At 41.6% G+C, this 21,368-nt stretch overlaps 1 protein-coding gene across 1 annotated transcript in view; it reads right to left on the bottom strand.

The window, feature by feature from the left end:
• The window catches only part of LOC132899192 (A disintegrin and metalloproteinase with thrombospondin motifs 7), a 222,861-nt gene that overhangs the window by 73,320 nt on the left and 128,173 nt on the right, over positions 1–21,368 (bottom strand). The window contains exons 17-18 of the mRNA XM_060940894.1: positions 2,450–2,576; positions 1,220–1,433 (exon numbers count right to left, since the gene is read on the bottom strand). Coding sequence (XP_060796877.1) covers positions 1,220–1,433; positions 2,450–2,576 — 341 coding nt within the window. The remainder of the gene's footprint in view (positions 1–1,219; positions 1,434–2,449; positions 2,577–21,368) is intronic.

The raw sequence follows: 21,368 nt of genomic DNA, 5'->3' as shown, positions 1-21,368 counted from the left end.
GCGCTGATAACAAGCCGGATGGTCCCTCTCCTCTTTAGCCTGGAGGACGTAGTGTCCATGAAATCTAAAAAGAATTTCTACTTTTGATTTGTCAGACCTTGGGACAATTTTCCACTTCACCGTAGTCCATCGTAAAAGAGGTCGGGCCCAGAGAAAGTGTCTGTGTTTCTGGATGTTGTTTCTGGATTTAACTTGCATTTGTGGATGCAGAAATGAACTGTTTTCACAGATGATGGTTTTCTGAAGTGTTCCTGAGCCCATACGGTGATTTCCACTACAGACACGTGTCTGTTTTTTATGCAGTGTCTCCTGAGGGCCTGAAGCTCACAGGCATCCAGTGTCAGTTTTCAGCCTTGTCTCTAGCATACAGAGATTTCTCCAGATTCTCTGAATCTTTTAATGATATTATGGACCATAGATGATGTGATCCCCCAAATTCTTTGCAGTTTTACATTGAGGAACATTATTCTTAAATTGTTGCACTTTTTGCCCATGTAGTCTTTCACAGAGCGGTGAACCTCTCCCCATCTTTACTCCGCCTCTCTGGGATGCTCTTTTTATACCCAATCATGCCACTGACCTGTTGCCAATTAACAAAATTAGGGGTTTTTTTTAATTACACAACTTTTTCAGTCTTCTGTTGCCCCCTCCCAACTTTTTCGAAATGTGTTGCTGATATCAAATTCAAAATGAGCATATATTTTTATGTTGAGAGCATTCTCTTTATCAGATTATGCACATGTATATAAATACTGCCTGATTTGTTGCCATTACCTGATTCCCCACCCTCTCTATCTTTTCCCTAATTTGGTCTTGGCCAATTCCCATCCACTAATATGGCTAATCTGTGCCAGGTGAAGCCAGCCAACTGCACCTTTTCAAACTGCTGCTTATGCTGCATCACAGAACAATGTAACACACTCGAGAAAGGTGCTATCTACCCTCTTCTGCATACATGAACTCAAAAACACTTATGATTGGCTAATTTCATTGTGACTGACAGGGAAGAATCTATACCACCCCTCCCACCAAGATAGCACAATCAGTTTTACTCTCTTGGACTCCTGGCTAAGGATGGCTGTGGCATCATATCGATCTCCAAATGACAGGACAAACACTTTACTGTTGAACCAATCAAGAAGCACTTAGTGTAGAACAAAAACTCAATCTAATTCCAGAAACCCTATCACACAATTCCCTACACCAGATGAAATCTTACCTCTGACCAGTTTCCTGTAGTCCAGTCAGCAGGACAGGAAATGTGCGTGTTGCAGTGGGAGATCGACTCAGGCCTCGGCAAGTGATGGCATTCAGACGGCAGAAGGGCTTCATGTTTTTCAAGCCCCAAACTCCGAATACACACCACTGTTCTCTTAGTAAGGCCTGATCCTCCACAGCTCGTTGAGCACTTCTGCCATTCTCCAGTCCACCATCTGTAGAATATTACAGCAATTCGAATCCTGGTGAGCCCTGAGAAGCTTTAAAAACCCATCTGCTGCTTCTAAGCATCATGAGAAGTTCGATAGTGGATAAATTTCTGAGCTCATGATCCGAATTTTGTGAGCTCATAAAGCTCAATCTGCTCATCTTTGTGCTTGGTTTGTATCATGCTATGATATTGTACACTTTAATGATACATTCCAGAATTATTAGCACCCTTCATGAAAAATCTGCAAAAATGAAGACAACATGCAACAAATGATATTTTGTAAACTATATGAACAACAGGGTGGCACGGTGGTGTAGTGGTTAGCACTGTCGCCTCACAGCAAGAAGGTCTGGGTTCAAGCCCCGTGGCCGGCAAGGGCCTTTCTGTGCAGAGTTTGCATGCTGTCCGCGTAGGTTTGCTCCGGTTTCCCCCAAAGGCAAGTTTATTTATATAGCACATTTCATACACAGTGGCAGTTCAATGTGCTTTACAGAAGTAAAAGCAGAACAGTAAACAATAGAAAATAAAATTACATAAAATAATGACATTACAAAAGACATGCAGGTTAAGTTAACTGGTGACTCCAAATTGACTGTAAGTGTGAATGGTTGTCTGTGTCTATGTGTCAGCCCTGTGATAACCTGGCGACTTGTCTGGGGTGTACCCTGCCTTTTGCCCGCAGTCAGCTGGGATAGGCTCCAGCTTGCCTGCGACCCTGTAGAACAGGATAAAGCAGCTTGAGATGAGATGAGATATGAACAATTTAGCCAAGTTTTTAAAAAGAAAAAATACATTGAATTTTTTTTTAATTACTTTGTTAATAATTTTTGTAAGAAATGCTACTTGCGTCCAATTTCAACTGAGGGTGAAATTTGAATCAGGGAAACCCCCCGCCCATAAAAAAAAAAAGAAAAAGAGGGGCGCCAATACTTTTGGATTGAGGGACAATTCTATTTCAAGACACTGTTAGAAGATCAAATAAAGAACAAATGTACAATCTATGGATATGAGTACACTCACATGGGCAGGCATAATCCAGCATTGCAGCTTACTCGATTCTCGTCTGGCCGAGTTGACGGGTCACAGTAATGCTCCTCCACAATTCCAAATGTTCGCTCGACACAATGCACTACTTGTCTCTTGACACCTGGAACAAAACCCAAATTTTCTGCAGTCTAAAGAGCAGCAAATAAAGCTTTAAAAATCATGGCTTGCATGCTAAAAGCTGTTCTGTTCTACATATGAATGCAGTTAGTCTATGTAGTTTGGCAAATCGTATTCCGAATCACGATCAGAGCTTGAGGTAATGAATAATGTTGCATTAATCATCAGTAGAGCTGCAAGGTCTATACCCAAAAGATGAGTGCAGTCTGAAGACTCTAGCTGAGATGTGTGGACAGTAAGAATCTTGAAGAGCTCTAATGTCAACATTTACTGATATGCTTTATACCATGACTTAAAAGGGAGGACATCAATGTCCATGGGGACATAAAAAGCCCTTTAAAGGAACCTCAGAAACCACCAGAAAAAAAAATTAACATCAATGGGGGAATAAGTTCCCTTTAGTCTGGAAGAAACCATCCAAGGAGTCATGACCACATAGAAAACATGGCTGCTCTGTAAGCAATGGAAAATCAACAAGGTCCAACTTTCAACCACATCAACCACTCATACCTTTCGACATTGCTTCAGAACATGTGAGTCACAGATCAACCACTATCATCATCTACAGACCTACCAACAGCTGACTCATCATCTTTTCCCTTGTCCAGCACTGTTGCCAGGTTAGGGTCCATGTGGACCCTATTGATCTACATGTCCTATTAATTGGAGCATAGTTTTACACTGGATGCAACCCTCCCATTTCCAGGCTTGGGAAACAACCATTCACACCTATAGAGATCTTGCAGTCACGTGACCGGAAAGTACACAACCGCCATCTTGTCGGTCAAAAACACCGCTGAATACTGCTGCACTCGTGTACAGAATGGATCGATTTCAACCGACGGACTACACGGCTCATTTTTCTAATGAACAGATAACTAGATATATGTCTAAAATAAATGATCTACAGATTAGTGACCCTTATGGCTTTCCGGACGGAGTTTTCACGACCGGATTTTGAACTGCCAGCGGAATACCCAGACGTGTATAATTACCTCATTAACTTTCCCTCGCTGTTCAGTGGTGAAGCACTGCATGCTTATAAATCTCTGCACAGTTATCTTTACAGAAATTCAGGATTTGTCAGCGACTCAGATGTGGCATCTTGTAAACAAGAATCCTCATTGGATGGGTAAGTCACTTAAGTATTACTAGTACTGATACTAGATGCACTGACCAGCCGATTATAGAATAGAATAAGGTAATTCCAGCTGTAATTCCAAATCGTCCGTCTTCTTTACATGGATCTGGTGTTGGAGAGAGAGAGGCTTAGCAGTGGAGGTTTGAGTGGCTGTTTTCTGAGCTTAGTCAACAGGCCGGCTCTGCCTGCAGCCTTGCTTTTGCTTCCGCTCCCGACGCCGCCTCCTTCGCTTTGCTTCCGATAACAATCCACGGAGACCCCGCTGGTCTCGCTATCTCGTCCGGAATGTTTTTTTTTTTCTCGTCCGGAATGTTGTGCATGCGATGGAAATCGCTACAAACCGTCATTTTCTGCTGGAAACCAATGTCCAGTAAGTCCATATGGTTGTAGTGGATATTGAAGTCCGGTACAGACGAACAACACGCAAAAATACACACAAAAAACATAAAAAATGTGCACAGGTAGGGAGAGCTTGTAGCCGCAGCCGTTGTAGTAGAATTGTATATAGTAGGGTTTTCCAGAAGAAAAGGTAGAAGTAAAAGCAGAAGTAGAAACATGGCGTTTGACCGACAAGATGGCGTCTGTCACAATCTGGATCGGCTGTGACGTCACATGCAAGTGCTCCATAGACAATTTAGAGTAGCCAGTTAACCTAAGTGCATGTGTTTGGGGGAAACCAGAGCACCTGGAGGAAACCCATGCAGACACGGGGAGAACATGCAAACTCCACACAGAAAGGCCCCCATCAGCCACTGGGCTCAAACCCAGAACCTTCTTGCTGTGAGGCAACAGTGCTCACCACTGCACCACCATGCTACCCACCAACAGCTGGCTGCATGGAGGATAGTCATACTCAACTCGAGTGATGAACAGTGAAAGTCATAGTGATTTAAACAGTGAGTTAAGGAATGCAGCACCAAATTTCAATCTAACGATGGCATAATCCAAATTCCTCCTACATTCAAATACAGTTGAATACTGCCATGTCTCATAATTCATTTGACAGGCAAAATTCTTCATCTTCTTCACCCATCCAGTGTGTTCTGTGGGAGAGGTAGGTCCCTTTCCTAGGGTTTCTTGGCTAAGTAAGTACAGCTGGCAAGTCACTCCTCTTGGTCATGGACAATTTAGAGTAGCCAATTAGCCTAACCGCATGGCTTTGGACTGTGGGGGAAACCAGAGCACCCAAAGGAAACCCATGCAGACAAGGGGAGAACATGCAAACTCTACACAGAAAGGCCCCTCATTGGCCATGAGGTCTGAACCCAGAACTTTCTTGCTATGAGGTGACAGTGCTAACCACTGCACCACAGACAAAATTACTGAGGCAGAAATGAGACAGGTCCAGCGTCAACAGAGAGTCTGAAAGAATTTAAGAGCAAATTCAAGACTGGAAAAGTCACAATGCAGTCAATAGAAAGCACAAGACTGCTTCTAGGTACATAAACAATCTCAAAAGAAAACTTTCCAAAATCTTCCAATTTGGTATTTGGGATTGGCTAAAAATGGTTCCTCAAGATGGTTCTAGATTTTCAAAAAGGAATTTATTTGGAAACTTTTCTGAAAGGAAAAAATATTCTGTTGTACGGTTATACAATGCACACTGTATGGCCAAAAGTATGTGGACACTAGACCATGTGGTTCGTTTTCAAGCTGTTGCCACAATGTTGGAAATACCCAATTGTCTGGGGTGTTTTTGGATGGTATAGCATTACTGGGAGTAAAGGGGATGGCATGGTGGTACACTGGTTTATACTGACGTCAAGAAGGTTCTGGGTTCGAGCCCAGTGGCTGACGGGGGGCTTTTTGTGTGGAGTTTGTATGTTCTCCCCATTTCCACGGGGTGCTCCGGTTTCCCCTACAGTCCAAAGGCATGCAGTTAGGTTAACTGGCTACTCTAAATTGCCCATAGGTGTGAGTGCACAGAAAGGAACCAGCCACCCTGCTGCTGCAATTCTGGCCAAGTCAACCAAGCATGGTTCACAGTGACGATGATAACAGAAGTAAAGGGCCCCAAATTACAGTGCTGCTTGAAAGTTTGTGAACCCTTTAGAATTTTCTATATTTCTTCATAAATATGACCTAAAACATCATCAGATTTTCACACAAGTCCTAAAAGTAGATAAAGAGAACTCAGTTAAACAAATGAGACAAAAATATTATACTTGGTCATTTATTTATTGAGGAAAATGATCCAATATTACATATCTGTGAGTGGCAAAAGTATGTGAACCTTTGCTTTCAGTATCTGGTGTGACCCCCTTGTGCAGCAATAACTGCAACTAAACATTTCCAGTAACTGTTGATCAGTCCTGCACACCAGCTTGGAGAAATTTTAGCCCATTCCTCCGTACAGAACAGCTTCAACTCTGGGATGTTGGTGGGTTTCCTCACATGAACTGCTTGCTTCAGGTCCTTCCACAACATTTCGATTGGATTAAGGTCAGGACTTTGACTTGGCCATTCCAAAACATTATCTTTATTCTTCTTTAACCATTCTTTGGTAGAACGACTTGTGTGCTTAGGGTCGTTGTCTTGCTGCATGACCCACCTTCTCTTGAGATTCAGTTCATGGAGAGATGTCCTGACATCTTCCTTTAGAATTCGCTGGTATAATTCAGAATTCATTGTTCCATCAATGATGGCAAGCCGTCCTGGCCCAGATGTAGCAAAACAGGCCCAAACCAGGATACTACCACCACCATGTTTCACAGATGGGATAAGGTTCTTATGCTGGAATGCAGTGTTTTCCTTTCTCTAGACATCATGCTTCTCATTTAAACCAAAAAGTTCTATTTTGGTCTCATCCATCCACAAAACATTTTTCCAATAGCCTTCTGGCTTGTCCACGTGATCTTTAGCAAACTGCAGACAAGCAGCAATGTTCTTTTTGGAGAGCTGTGGCTTTCTCCTTGCAACCCTGCCATGCACACCATTGTTGTTCAGTGTTCTCCTGATGGTGGACTTTTGAACATTAACATTAGCCAATGTGAGAGAGGCCTTCAGTTGCTTAGAAGTTACCCTGGGGTCCTTTGTGACCTTGCCGACTATTACACGCCTTGGTCTTGGAGTGATCTTTGTTGGTCGACCACTCCTGGGGAGGGTAACAATGGTCTTGAATTTCCTCCATTTGTACACAATCTGTTTGACTGTGGATTGGTGGAGTCCAAACTCTTTAGAGATGGTTTTGTAACCTTTTCCAGCCTGATGAGCATCAACAACGCTTTTTCTGAGGTCCTCAGAAATCTCCTTTGTTCGTGCCAGGATACACTTCCACAAACATGTGCTGTGAAGATCAGACTTTGATAGATCTCTGTTCTTTAAATAAAACACGGTGCCCACTCACACCTGATTGTCATACCATTGATTGAAAACAGCTGACTCTAATTTCACCTTCAAATTAACTGCTAATCCTAGAGGTTCACATACTTTTGCCACTCACAGATATGCAATTTTGGATCATTTTCCTCAATAAATAAATGACCAAGTATAATATTTTTGTCTCATTTGTTTAACATTATTGTTGATCACGGATAATAAAGTTTTATCTTATCTTATCTTATCTCAACTGGGTTCTCTTTATCTACTTTTAGGACTTGTGTGAAAATCTGATGATGTTTTAGGTCATATTTATGCAGAAATATAGAAAATTCTAAAGGGTTCACAAACTTTCATGCGCCACTGTAGGTTTCTTCTTGATTCTTGGGTTTCATTTGGATCCTCTGGAATAAATATTTCTAATAAGTGGCTACTTTCAGAGGAAGAAGCCTTTCCAATGAAACTTCCAGTGAACATCAGCAGACCTCTTTCCCATAGCCCATAAGCAAGTGTGTGGATGGAAATTCTGTACTAAATATATGAATTTCATGGATGAGTGAGTGCTCAAAACCTTGAAAATCAGAAATGGATTAGGGGAAGAGGATCTAAGGCTAAGACTAAGTTGCACATAGATCTTTATGAAGTCTTCCCAAGAGCCAAACAATAGAAAACCTTCTGAGGTACTACATTCAACCGTTTTTCTCAGAATATCATTCATGGAATAATCTCCAGAGTCTGTATAATTCATAAAATGCTCATAATGTAACTTCTTTGTAACCTATTCTGGACTTGCAAAGGAAATCAATTACAAAAGAAGTAAGGCATTTTTCTTTTTCAGCAACTCCTAAAGTGTCCACAGACTGCAGAAAAAAGAATGATTATGTCATGAACAGGAAAATGGCCTTTTCCCAAAGGCTAGAATAGACATATGATAAGGTAACTGGTTTTAAGTACCAGTGTCTGATAAGCCCACAGTCTTCAGAGCTCTGCACGAACATGTCTTATTCCTCAATGAGGTGAAGTAGAACCAGGAAAACGTCAAACTGTACAGAGTGTTGGATTGAAATCTACCATAAATGTCTTTGTATGTTTAAAGCATAAAGGTACTGTACCAGGGGGTGGCATGGTGGTGTAGTGGTTAGCACTGTCACCTCACAATAAGAAGGTTCTGGGTTTGAGCCCAGTGGTCAATGGGGGCCTTTCTGTGTGGAGTTTGCATGTTCTTCCTGTGTCTGCGTGGGTTTCCTCCGGGTGCTCCGGTTTCCCCCACAGTCCAAAAACATGCAGGTTAGGTTAATACATAGTTTTCACATGACGTCACAGAGTTGGGGATTCCCTAGCGGTGGCCATCTTGCGGGTCAAGCTTACCGTACGGGTGACTGAGCACACATTGTAACACGCGAGTACAAAGTCTTCAAAAGAACCCAAGCAGGCTATTTAAAGCTAGCAATGGTGCACACCTGTTGTATTCACAGCTGTCGTAATAGGTCAGATGATGACGTCAAGCGGAGCTTTTATGGAATTCCCACTGTACAGGAGCACGAAGGCGAGCAAACAAAGAAACTCAGCATACAAAGGAGAAATCTATGGCTTGCGAGAATCAACCGCAAGGATTATCAGCCTTCCAAACACAGCAAAGTCTGCTCCGATCATTTTATAAGTGGTAAGTTGTTTAAATAAACAATCAATTGCAAATCTGTTACAGTCCATGAAACATAGGAAGTATAAGGATGAGAAAAAAACAGTGAATCGGAAAGCTGCGCACATTTGCGCAGCTTTCCGATTTAAATCAACTCGATATTATACACACACATATATTTATATGCAGTGTTGAGAGCTCTAAAATTCCAATGTTTACATACCTTGGCTGTAATCAGGACACGACTGTCACTTGTTTTTATATGGTGGACTTCACGGACCCAGCCACAGACAAAATAATTGTATGACTCCAGCAACTTATATGCTTTGAGGTCGTCAAGTGTGTAGGCACTTTTACTATTCACAAAATAGTTCACAATATCAGGGTACAATATGGATGGCAGCCCTGCATAGTCACTTGAAAATGCATCTATGTCCACTTCGTAGGTGTCAGTCAATTCCCCCAATCAAGGCCAGTTTGGCTGCATACCGTTGTCGTGAGATGTCGTCCAATGTATCTATATACTTCCGTTTGCTTGATTTTGCCGACATTGATCTTTATTTTAGAAAACTGACTATATAACTTCATAAATTCGTCCGAGATAACGTAGCCGGTAATAGCGATGGTCCGTTTTGTTTGCCCCACAAGATGGTGACTGGAGGGCGTTCCCCGGAATGCCGTGACGTCAGTGAAAACTATCTATTGGTGGCTCTAAATTGACCGTAGGTGTGAATGTGAGTGTGAATGGTTGTTTGTTTCTGTGTGTCAGCCCTGCAATAACCTGGCGACTTGTCCAGGGTGTACCCTGCCTCTTGCCCATAGTCAGCTGGGATAGGCTCCAACTTGCCCGCAACCCTGCACAGGATAAGCGGTTGTGGATAATGGCTGGATGGATGGATGGTACTGTAGCATTTAACATATACAGATGCAAAACAGACTACTATAAAATACTGATATGCCAACAACTACTAAATATGTTTCTGAGAAGTGCATAAAAACCTATTACTTACAATAACTCTATAAGAGTAGTTTGTTGCCATCCTCATACTTGAGGGTCAGCAATCCAGGATACCATCACCTAGCTTCCCTGAATATTCTTGGGTGATTATTGCACACCAGAGGGACCCAAACCCTCATCTGGCAGCAGGTACACATACACACCAGTGGGCAGTTTAGAGTAGCCAATTGACCTAATCTGCATGTCTTTGGACTGTGGGAGGAAACCCACACAGACATGGGGAGAACATGCAAACTCCACACAGAAAGGCCCCTGTTAGCCACTGGGCTCAAACCCAGAACCTTCTTCCTGTGAGGCAACAGTACTAACCACTACACCACTGTACAGCAGTATCGACCATAATTCAAATGACAGATTTGCACTTGTTCTTATACATTATCGTTTCGACACTAATAGTTCATTCACAGGGACTTATATGTTACACGACCTTTAAAAAAATTAAGGTTAATCATAAACCAATGTAAAAACGTGTTGGAAAATGTATAATTCCTAAAGTTTTTGAAGAGGGAGCTTCATAGAGGGGCAGTGATGGCTCAACAGTTAAGGCTCTGGGTTACTGATCTGAAGGTCATGGGTTCAAGCTCCTGCACTGCATTTAGCAGATGCTCTTATCTGGCGTGGCATACAACATACCCAGAGCAGTTGGGGGGTCAGGTGCCTTGCTAAAAGGCACTTCAACCATTCCTGCTAGTCCAGGGAATCAAACCAGCAACTTTTTGTTCCCAAAGCTGCTTCTCTAATCTTTAGGCCACAGCTTCCCCCCTGACAAGCACTGACAAGCTGCCACTGTTGGGCCCTTGAGCAAGGCCCTTAACTCTCTGCTCCACTGTGTCATGTACCCCCTTGTTGTACGTCACTCTGGTTATGAGCATCTGCTAAATCCCTGTAATGTAACTCAACGTTTACAGAAAGGGTCATTAGTGTTTTGTGTAATACTCAGGAGGTTTCCAAGCATGGGAACATCTTCAAGACAGCACGACAGAAAGTTTTATTTCATGATAACATGACAACTTGCATTTTTTTGTCTTACTAACTTTAAGAGAGAGAAGAAAGAGAGGCCGGTTATAGCTACTCTAACTTGTTTCATAGACATTCCACAACATTAAATGTAACTATAAATAGATAAAAAAGCACCTCATTTTGTTCATTATTAACTAAACAAATTTTAACAGGCAAACTGTTGTTGTATAACAGGTATAAATCACTTCAGGATGCACAGTTAAAGGAAAATAATCAACTTTAAGGTGGTAATGCTGTGGACTGCCCAGTCATGTTTTATTCCTTACTTATCATTTATACGTACAAACATTTTTCTTACTTTTTAGACATGCTCCATGCTGAATCTTGACATATGTGAAAGTGCAACTCTGCATCTAAATATTATCTAGGACACACTCTTGTAGACATCCTTTATGCAGTCAGTAAAGAATACATCGATAAAGAATAAAATGCATCAGGACATGCTGTTATCGTCAAATAATCAACAACAGAGTTATGATCGCCACACCGAAATGGATTATTTTCCTCTCATGAAACGTCCCAAAGTGTTTCATTCTTTTTGTAGCACAGAAATTTACCAATGTGACTTGTAGCAACTGTTTATTTATTAAAGATCAACAAGCTGACAAGTTTTTTATCCATTTATTTTTACGTTTCTGCCATCACATACTGTACGTTGTAACAACTAAAAACAGTCGCTCTGTCAGCATCCTGTCTTTTTTCTCTCTTGAACTTAATAACAGCTTACAGTGTCCTCTACAATTATTGGCACCCTTTGTAAAGATAAATGAAAAGGATTAGAAAACAAAAATGCACCTTTTGGTGAAGTCGCTTCATCTCACACTGAAAAAATGAGAAAAATCCAACCTTTAATTGAAATACAATTATTCAGAGAAGAACAAATCCCTCGTCAAGATATAATTATTTCCAACAAAAACACATGTGCCACTATTACTGGAACCCCTAGAATTTACAGTGAACACAATGTACCTGAAGCATGTTTCCCATTTAAATTGTACAGGTTTGAGTTGATTGGAGTGTGTAGGAACTTTCAAGCTGTAATCCATGACTTCCTGATTAACTGGGGAACAAATATGAGGTGACACAGAGGCCAAATTCCTTTCGTCATCCCTTCATCAAAACTGGATATTTTTCTAACCATCTTACTAATCTTTACAAGGGGTGCCAATAATTACTTGCTTCTAGGATGTGAGCCTCATATTGACTTTTTGATAATATAAATAATAGATTTTAATTTCTGTCATGGAAATCCTGTGGCATTTTACAGGTAGACTGCCTTTCAGATTTTTCAAGTTTAGGTCATAAAAATAATTTTCCCCAACACGCAATTATTTTTGTTTAGTGGACCAAAAGCTACTGAATTCAAATCACAGACTTCAAATTTTATTAGTTTTTTTTTAAATAGAGTAATTAACGAATTTAGGGCCATGTGGTCCTAAATTCTCCGCTATTTTTTCTTGCTTCACCATGACGCAATACAAGATACTCCTTCATGCATCATGTGGTGGGCTTTCCCTGTTCGCGCAAGGCATTGTGGGATACAAATGTGAAACAGGAGAGAACAATGGAGGATGTGAGTGTGCGAATGAAACACGAAAGACCGACTACAGTAACGGAAAACGAGAAGAAAAGATGTTATGCTGCGAAGGAAAGGAAACGCAGGACCAAACTAATAAATATCGGCGGTCAGCGAGCACCTCGGTGTGATCAGCTGTTCGTTTAGCAACAGAATGATGTCACTGTCAGTGCACGCTCAAAGGTAAACCTGTAGATGGCAATAATGCAACACTGGATGCCAGCTGCCGTAAAACCTTAAAGATGAAGAAGATGATGACGACTAAGGTAAGCATGCACATGTGCACACGGACTTCCTCTGCTTGACTGCGCGAAGTGAGGGATTTCATGCACATTATTTGATAGGGAATCCCTTCAAATTAAATAACTTCCCAGCCAAGAATAGCCTCTTTTTTTTTTTGGATATTACAAAAGTATATCACAATGACCAAATTTCAGAGAGAACTAAATTTCACTGATTTTATGAAATCGAAAAGCAGTCTACTTTTAAGTGTTTTATGAGAAGGTTATAGGGTTGTGTCATACAACGCTTGATATTAATGGTCGTCCGACTGTCCAGGACAACCAAATGTTTGGTCCGGACAAGTCAAAATCACCATTTTTATTGCAATTATTCAAGAGTTACATCAACAAAGTTCCAACAAAACTAGTTCAAGCCCGTCAGTGATCCAGCCGTGTTATTGTTTACGAAATTCCAGGGAAGCCGAATACAGCAGGTGCGTGTGTAAAAATAACCACATCGTAATATCTAATTATAGATTATTAGACTTCATCAAAATTGGAGAAATGGTGATCAAATACCTGAATAAAATAAATATCTGTGATGAATCTTCATTTCATTCAGACATTTTATTGTATTTTTCTTTTGTATGGTTCACATTAACATTAACCATCACAAATGTCATAAAATATTTCGTGGGAATTTTATGACTGTGCCGAACTCACTTACGATTTGTTTTCATTCACAACGTGATTCTGTCACCCTTGTCATGTCCGACTTGTTTTCTTGTTTTCGGTTTAATTTCTTTAAATTAGTTTATACTTCAGGTTTTACTGGATTAATCAGGATTTAACTTTATTTCCTCCAGAAGCTTTGAATTTGGGTGAGTCTAACTCTGAAAACTGCAGATCAGGTAACAGGTTATAACAATAACAAAACACATGCACCATAATGGGGCATTGGATAGCTTTTATTTATTGTTACAGTTAAAGTTTGGGTTTGATTGAAAAATTATAAATCATTAAAGCATAATAATTATCATAACTATACCTGCTTTTTGATAAACGTTGTTAATCACTTTCCTTTCACTGAACTGGTAAATAAATATTAAAGGTCCCATGGCATGGTGAATTGTTGATGCTTTAAACGGGCTCGTGGAGGCTTCCGGATGTTATATCCGCAGCCTTTCTCGAAATGAACCCTCGGCACGTAGATATAGCCTCCTGGGAGAAAGCCCCATTTCAGCGCTTTTCCCAGTGCGTCGTTTTGCTAATGAGAAGCAGGAGGCGGGGAAGGGTAGAGGGTGGGGGCGGGTCTTATCATTAATATTCATGACATGTAAACGTGTTACCTCTGATTGGCTAACAGCACTGTGACGCTACCTCCAGTGGGTCAGAACAAGCGGATGTGGGTGTCTTACTATGGTGAGAGAGAAGGAACAAACCGCGAAGGGAAAAATACCGCGCGCTGACGTCATTAAGGTGCGACGCGAGGAAATAAAATAAATTCAACAAATGTTTGGGTTTTTACTGAACAAACAAACAAATAAAATGAACGAGTGACTTAAAAAAAAGAATGTGGGTGTCTTTGTAAAAACTGTTTTGATTGGCTATTATAACAGAGCATGCTGCATGCTTTTTGGTTTTGTAGCGCAGAGTACCTGGCTAACTGCAGGAAGCGGTTAGCTGCACAGCTAATGTAGCCATTGCAAGGCTAACTTGGCAACGATTTTAAAACACGGCAAAACATAAGCTCATAAGTTACAGTCAATTTCCAGACTAAACTCAGTTTAACAGAGCATGCTGCATGCTTTTTGGTTTTGTAGCACAGAGTACCTGGCTAACTGCAGGAAGCGGTTAGCTGCACAGCTAATGTAGCCATTGCAAGGCTAACATGGCACTGATTTTAAAACACGGCAAAACGACTTAACAGTTATACACTTTTGGTCGCTGTTTGTGGCTGATGCGGCAGGGATGCTTGGTACGGACCCAGGCTTCAGTGACAGTTGATGTCCAAAACCCGCCCTGTACTGTCCCAAGTTGTGGAAACATTCCTCAGGAAAATGCTTCCGACAAACATACACCGTCTTAGGTAGACTCGATGGCGTATTCATCTCATCTCATTATCTCTAGCCGCTTTATCCTTCTACAGGGTCGCAGGCAAGCTGGAGCCTATCCCAGCTGACTACGGGCGAAAGGCGGGGTACACCCTGGACAAGTCGCCAGGTCATCACAGGGCTGACACATAGACACAGACAACCATTCACACCCACATTCACACCTACGGTCAATTTAGAGTCACCAGTTAACCTAACCTGCATGTCTTTGGGGGAAACCGGAGCACCCGGAGGAAACCCACGCGGACACGGGGAGAACATGCAAACTCCACACAGAAAGGCCCTCGCCGGCCCCGGGGCTCGAACCCAGGACCTTCTTGCTGTGAGGCGACAGCGCTAACCACTACACCACCGTGCCGCCCTTCGATGGCGTATTATTGAAGTAAATAAAATGAAGCCACTGCGTCTTCAGGGGCTCTCCCGTCGGCAGTAAAAACAGACTCTTTTCTGTATTGTCACATCCATGTACAGCGCAATTTCCATGTTTTGCTCGCTTAGGTGATGCCATGTTGTTGTGTCCTCTATGGTCTCCTCACTACAACTGGGCGGGCAATTCATACAGTGGGTGGGAATCCAGAGGGGGGGGCGTGGGGATCATCTCCCTTGCTGATGTAGTAAAGGGAAGAGTTTATCAACGTGCCGTTTTGACGCGCCATTCTCAAATGTTGGGCATAGTTTGGTTTACACATTATGAAATTTCTAGCCACTGGGGTGACTTAAGAAAGTCAGAGGAACTCATTTTAATGTTAAAAAACCTCAGAAAGTGAAAATTTCATGCCATGGTACCTTTAATAAAAAGGTTATGGTCAGGATGAGTGAAAAATCTTGCTGCTTGTCCGATTGGACAAGTGGATTAAAAAGTTAATGTCGAGTCCTTTCATATACTGTGTATAAGCCCATGTGAGTCTGGGCTTTACGTGCTATCCTTGGAAGGCTAAGTGGGAATACCATGAGGTATGCAGCCTATAATTTCCCATAAATGCACCTTAGAATCTCATGTGCACCCCGTGAGTTTCCATAAAGACCAACTGATTCCCATTGAGAATCCCAAGGAAATGCTTCATGACAACAGTGAACCAATGACTGTTAATTTTCCATTTATCTGGTTTCAAACAACATGTCCCTGTAGAGCCTTTAATCAGACTAGAGAAATGTCCGTAATCTTCATTACTTCTTGTGCAGTAAGGTCACACTTAATAAGTTCAGAACACTACTAATGAGGAGATATTTCCAGTAGGGAATTCCTGAATTATAGATAACAGAAACTGTATATATAAAGAACAAGAGGCTGTATATGAAGAAAGGATGTGAAGTGAGAGAAGTGAGACAAGCTTTGATGAATTTCTATCAACTTTTGCAAGACACTAATTGGGTGATTTTACATAGCATTTCATTACCTAGCTACATTATTCTTACAGTCATTTTTCAGTGAAAAACTAGAGGGGCAAAATTTTGATGCCAAACTTGTTTCGACAGATCAAATACAGTAAATAACACGTGAGTTTCATACCTTAGGATCCTCCATTGTGTGAAATGTTAATGACTTTTACAAAATATCAAACACAATTGCTTGTTATATCACCAGAGGCAAACTCAACACTTAAAGGTAGACTGCTTTTCAGATTTTTCCCTGACACCCAATTATTTTTGTTTAGTGGACCAAAAGCTACTGAATTCGAATAACAGACTTCCAATTTTATTCATTTTTTAATATAACAATTAATGAATTTAGAGCCATGTGGCCCTAAATTCCCCGCTATTTTTTCCTGCTTCACCATGACCCAAGTCAAGATACTATGCCATGCATCACATAGTGGGCTTTCCCCGTTTGTGCAAGGCATTGTGAGATACAAATTTGAAACAGGAGAGGAAAATGGAGGATGTGAGTGTGCGAATGAAACGTCAAAGACCGACTACAGTAACGGAAAGCGAGAAGAAAAGACGTTATGTTATATATGAAGGAAAGGAAACGCAGGACCAAACTAATAAATATCGCGGTCAGTGAGCACCTCAGTGTGATCAGCTGTTCATTTAGTGACAGAATGATGGAACTGTCAGTGCATGGTCAAAGGTAAACCTGCACATGCACACACACATGGACTTCCTCTGTCTGCTTGACTGCGCGAAGAGAGTGATTTCATGCACATTATTTGCTCGGGAATCCGCTCAAATTAAATAACTTCCCAGCCACAGAATGGGCTGATATTTTGTGAAATATTACAGAAATAAACTCATCTCATTCTCATTATCTCTAGCCGCTTTATCCTTCTACAGGGTCGCAGGCAAGCTGGAGCCTATCCCAGCTGACTACGGGCGAAAGGCGGGGTACACCCTGGACAAGTCGCCAGGTCATCACAGGGCTGACACATAGACACAGACAACCATTCACACTCACATTCACACCTACGGTCAATTTAGAGTCACCAGTTAACCTAACCTGCATGTCTTTGGACTGTGGGGGAAACCGGAGCACCCGGAGGAAACCCACGCGGACACGGGGAGAACATGCAAACTCCACACAGAAAGGCCCTCGCCGGACCCGGGGTTCGAACCCAGGACCTTCTTGCTGTGAGGCGACAGCGCTAACCACTACACCACCGTGCCGCCCATATTACAGAAATGTTGCATAAATTTTGAATTATATAAAAATTCATGGGCGGCACGGTGGTGTAGTGGTTAGCGCTGTTGCGTCACAGCAAGAAGGTCCGGGTTCAAGCCCCGTGGCCGGCGAGGGCCTTTCTGTGCGGAGTTTGCATGTTCTCCCTGTGTCCGCGTGGGTTTCCTCCGGGTGCTCCGGTTTCCCCCACAGTCCAAAGACATGCAGGTTAGGTTAACTGGTGACTCTAAATTGAGCGTAGGTGTGAGTGTGAATGGTTGTCTGTGTCTATGTGTCAGCCCTGTGATGACCTGGCGACTTGTCCAGGGTGTACCCCGCCTTTCGCCCGGAGTCAGCTGGGATAGGCTCCAGCTTGCCTGCGACCCTGTAGAAGGATAAAGCGGCTACAGATAATGAGATGAGATGAGATAAAAATTCACCACATGAAGGGAGAAACTAGCTATACAGACCGAAACCTTTTTTCGTACCAGGTTGTAAACATGTTTACTTTTGCTGTAAAGTTGGACATGTTAACGTGGGGGTCTGTGGGAACTGACTCGCTTTTGGAGCCAGCCTCAAGTAGCCATTTGAGGAACTGCAGATTTTAGCACTTCCACAATGGCATCACTTTCCAGGAACAGAGGTTGCTGCTAGGGCTGGATTTGTTTGTAACAACCAATAAGATGTTGGTTGTGAATCATATTCTTCCGTGGAGTTCTCCCAGCTGTCATGTGCAAGAGAAGATTAGTGAAACCATTACATAATGTCCATCTTGTCTGCAATTACATCATATGTTTTGTGGAAGTCATCCAAACACTAAGGCCTTTAGTCCAATCCGGCATGGACTGCTTTCCACCTATATAGGTAACATCAGCTGGCTAACTTGGTATCGCTATCTCTGTGTGAAGTCAGAATTCTTTCTAAAGAGTCAGCATGATGATGTGGGACATGTCCATGACAGTGCATGACATAAGCCTAGGTCACAACCGGACATACGATTTTTTGGCCGTGCAATTTTTGGCGTTTCCCAAATCGCTGCGTTTTTTTTGTTCGTGGAGAAAGACGCGCGTTGGCCGTAAGTTTGTCTTGCAACCTGAAAAAAACGTAAGCGCCTGTAGAGTTTGTTTGACATGACAAAGAACCTCTGCGGCCGGTCTGCGGCCAGTCTACGGCTCGAAAATCAGCACGTCACACGCGCGCCCTCCATGCATTTCTTGCGTTTTTTTGCACGTAGACCGGCCGTAGGAGCACGTACGGCTGGTTGTGACCGAGGCTATACGCAAAATGAAATCTTCCGCCAAATCAAACCTGACAGCTTTGACTGTTAATTAATATCAAAGCATTGTCAAATATGCCATGTTCAAATATGTTTAACTTCCTGACAGAGTGATAACTTTTGTTTCATTTTTAAAGATATTTTTTGGGGCTTTTTTCATCTTTATTGGATAGGACAGTATAGAGACAGGAAATGAGCAGGAAAGTGAGAGATGGGGAGGGGTCGGGAAATAACCTCAGGTCGGAATCGAACCCGGGTCCCCGGATTTATGGTATGGCGCCTTATCCACCTGAGCCGCAACATCCCCTTTGTTTCATTTTCAAACAAAAAAATCCTCAACACTGCAGGTCATATATATTTAACAGTTATTCCACGAAATCGAGTCGTACATGAGCTGATAGCCGACGAGGCGCGTAGCACCGAGTTGGCTATAAGCCATGTACGACGAGACTGAGTGGAATAACTGTTTTATTCTATCCACATTCACTGGATTTTAGAAACAGAACATTTTTATTTTTTGCAAATTTGATAAATAACAACTTTATACAAAACTTCCGACAAAATAATTTCTGCTTAGAATGTAAACAAACCGACAAAATGACAGGAGCAATTTATGAAAAATGCGACAATAATAATTCTTGAAAAATAAAAAAGACACATTCTTACCATCAAATACTTTCATTCCATATTTTGTTGCTTTTTAATTTTTTTTTTTTTTAGGTTTTGTTTTCGGGTAGAGTTTTTATTTCGTCCTTGGTTGGTACAGTAACACCATCCACCATTTTCTTTTCTTCTTTTTCTGGTGGTTGGCAAACCAACTTAAAGGTGCATTACTGCCATCGACTAGGCTGGCGTGTGGAACAGGAGATATTGGGGAAGAAAAAAAAACCCTATATTCTTTTATTTAGCTATTTCTGTTTCTTTTAAATACTTGATCACAAAGTGATATATCTGCACCCAGCCATTTTGTTTTTCTCTACTCACGGTATATGAGCTGATATCCTAGTAGGAGAGTAGCCAATCAGAGCATGCGATTGCTCATATCTAGTGAATGTGGATAGAATAAATAAATATATTTCGGTACTGCCCAAAAGCAGAGCTCCCAATGAATGTAAAATGTATGTGTACGGTAAGTGGCAGCCAGAGCGGTCACTCGTTATTCATTATTTACAAGCAGAACTGTCAGCCCAGGAAGCTGTATTTGTTATACGGTACTTCAGACGCTCGCTGCTGTGTTTATATTCCCCATGTGCCTCCGTCAGAGGTTCAGCACGGTATGTTATAAAGCTTTGCTGTCTGTCATTCTGATATGTCATTCATGCACAATGTAAAGTTTGTGTGCTGTTTACTGAGTGTGTTTTGTTTGTGTCCGATGCATTGGTTGAACTGTGGTTTAGCACGAGATTTCAAGCGCAGAGGCTAACGGTGCACGTTTGGCTAACTTGTAGAGGTTTGCACGATTCATTAAGTACAGCAAGGTGTGTAACGTTCAGAGTAAAGTCTGTACACATTACTCTGCAAAATTGGGTATTTGTCTGCAACCATGTTACGTGAATTATTTTTCTTTTCTTTTCTTTAGTTTTCACAGTGTATGGTGTTTGATGTCCAGTGTTTGATGCTATCCTCGTGTTCGAGAGGAATAAAATGCATCTGCACCCGTCAGAGACTCTCTGTTGTTGTTTTTAATGCCAAGGGCTGCTAAAGTGTTAGGAAATAATTGCACATTATTAAAAAAAAGCACTGGATAAAAACCCACCTACCTTATGGAAATAAAGATACAAATTTCATTGTCTGGTGGTCAAGTGTTTATGAGATACGTTGCCTCGCACTTACGATCGAGTTCCCTGTGGCGTTACACGGATGTCATTCGTATGGTCGCGAAAGCCATCAAAAATCCGGCCAATGCATCACCATATTGTGTTAAGTATGGAGCGCCGCTCTGTGCTACACTGGATCATGTGTTGATTCGCTTAAAAAACACCAGTGCAGCTTTTTTCCCCTTCATTAAAGTCTCCGATTTCATTGCTCTCATTTGTTCAACCACTCAAACTCGATTTCCTGTTAATCATTCAACAGCACTCCTATCATCCAGCTTGTCAATCTTCTTGTGCGAAGAGTCTCTCCTCATTAAGCACTTCTGTGTTTGATGCTAGGAATGAGATGGAATAAAATAAATGAATAAATAAAAAAAGACATGCCACAAGTGACCTAAACTGAACCACACCCAGCTTTGCTTTCTGTCACGTCTCACGATAGCGAGACAACTATAAATCAACATCTGCACTCAATTCAGTTTATTCAGACTCCAGCAAATCAGACATCTCAGAAACAACAGGAAATCATCTCACAATCTTTGATTCAATTGTACATTGATCCAAACCTCACGAGAGTGAGCAACTCTGAGTTCATGCACTGCTCTTCTCCTTTCTTTTGTTATTCTTTTATTTGAGATTCACGCTGCTTTCATATCACACCTTAAAGGAGAACTGAAGTCATTTTTAAACTTGCATTATTTCTTAATTAACGTGTTATTCAATTACGTTTTCGGTTTTAGTAACCTTATATCGTGACTCGTATTGGCAATTAATTGTAATTAAATATTATACTTATTGGCCTATTCGGTTTTTAACCGTGTTGAATTTAGTTCGTTTGGTCCACGGCAGGCGTCGCTTATCCGCACAATCTTCACGAGACTTGTGCGAGACTTCGAAACGTCAAGTGTCAGCCAGGTGTCAGTGCCGCCATTTTGAAAACTGTTTTCCAAACGAAATATTGCACAAAAACGAGTTTAAATGACGATTACTGCCTACTTTTTTCAAACTTTCCTGATTGCTATCAAAACAAACAGAACTTCCG

This window comes from Neoarius graeffei, chromosome 15, assembly GCF_027579695.1.
Source record: "Neoarius graeffei isolate fNeoGra1 chromosome 15, fNeoGra1.pri, whole genome shotgun sequence".
NCBI lineage: Eukaryota > Metazoa > Chordata > Actinopteri > Siluriformes > Ariidae > Neoarius > Neoarius graeffei.
This window is presented reverse-complemented; position numbering and strand designations above follow the sequence as displayed.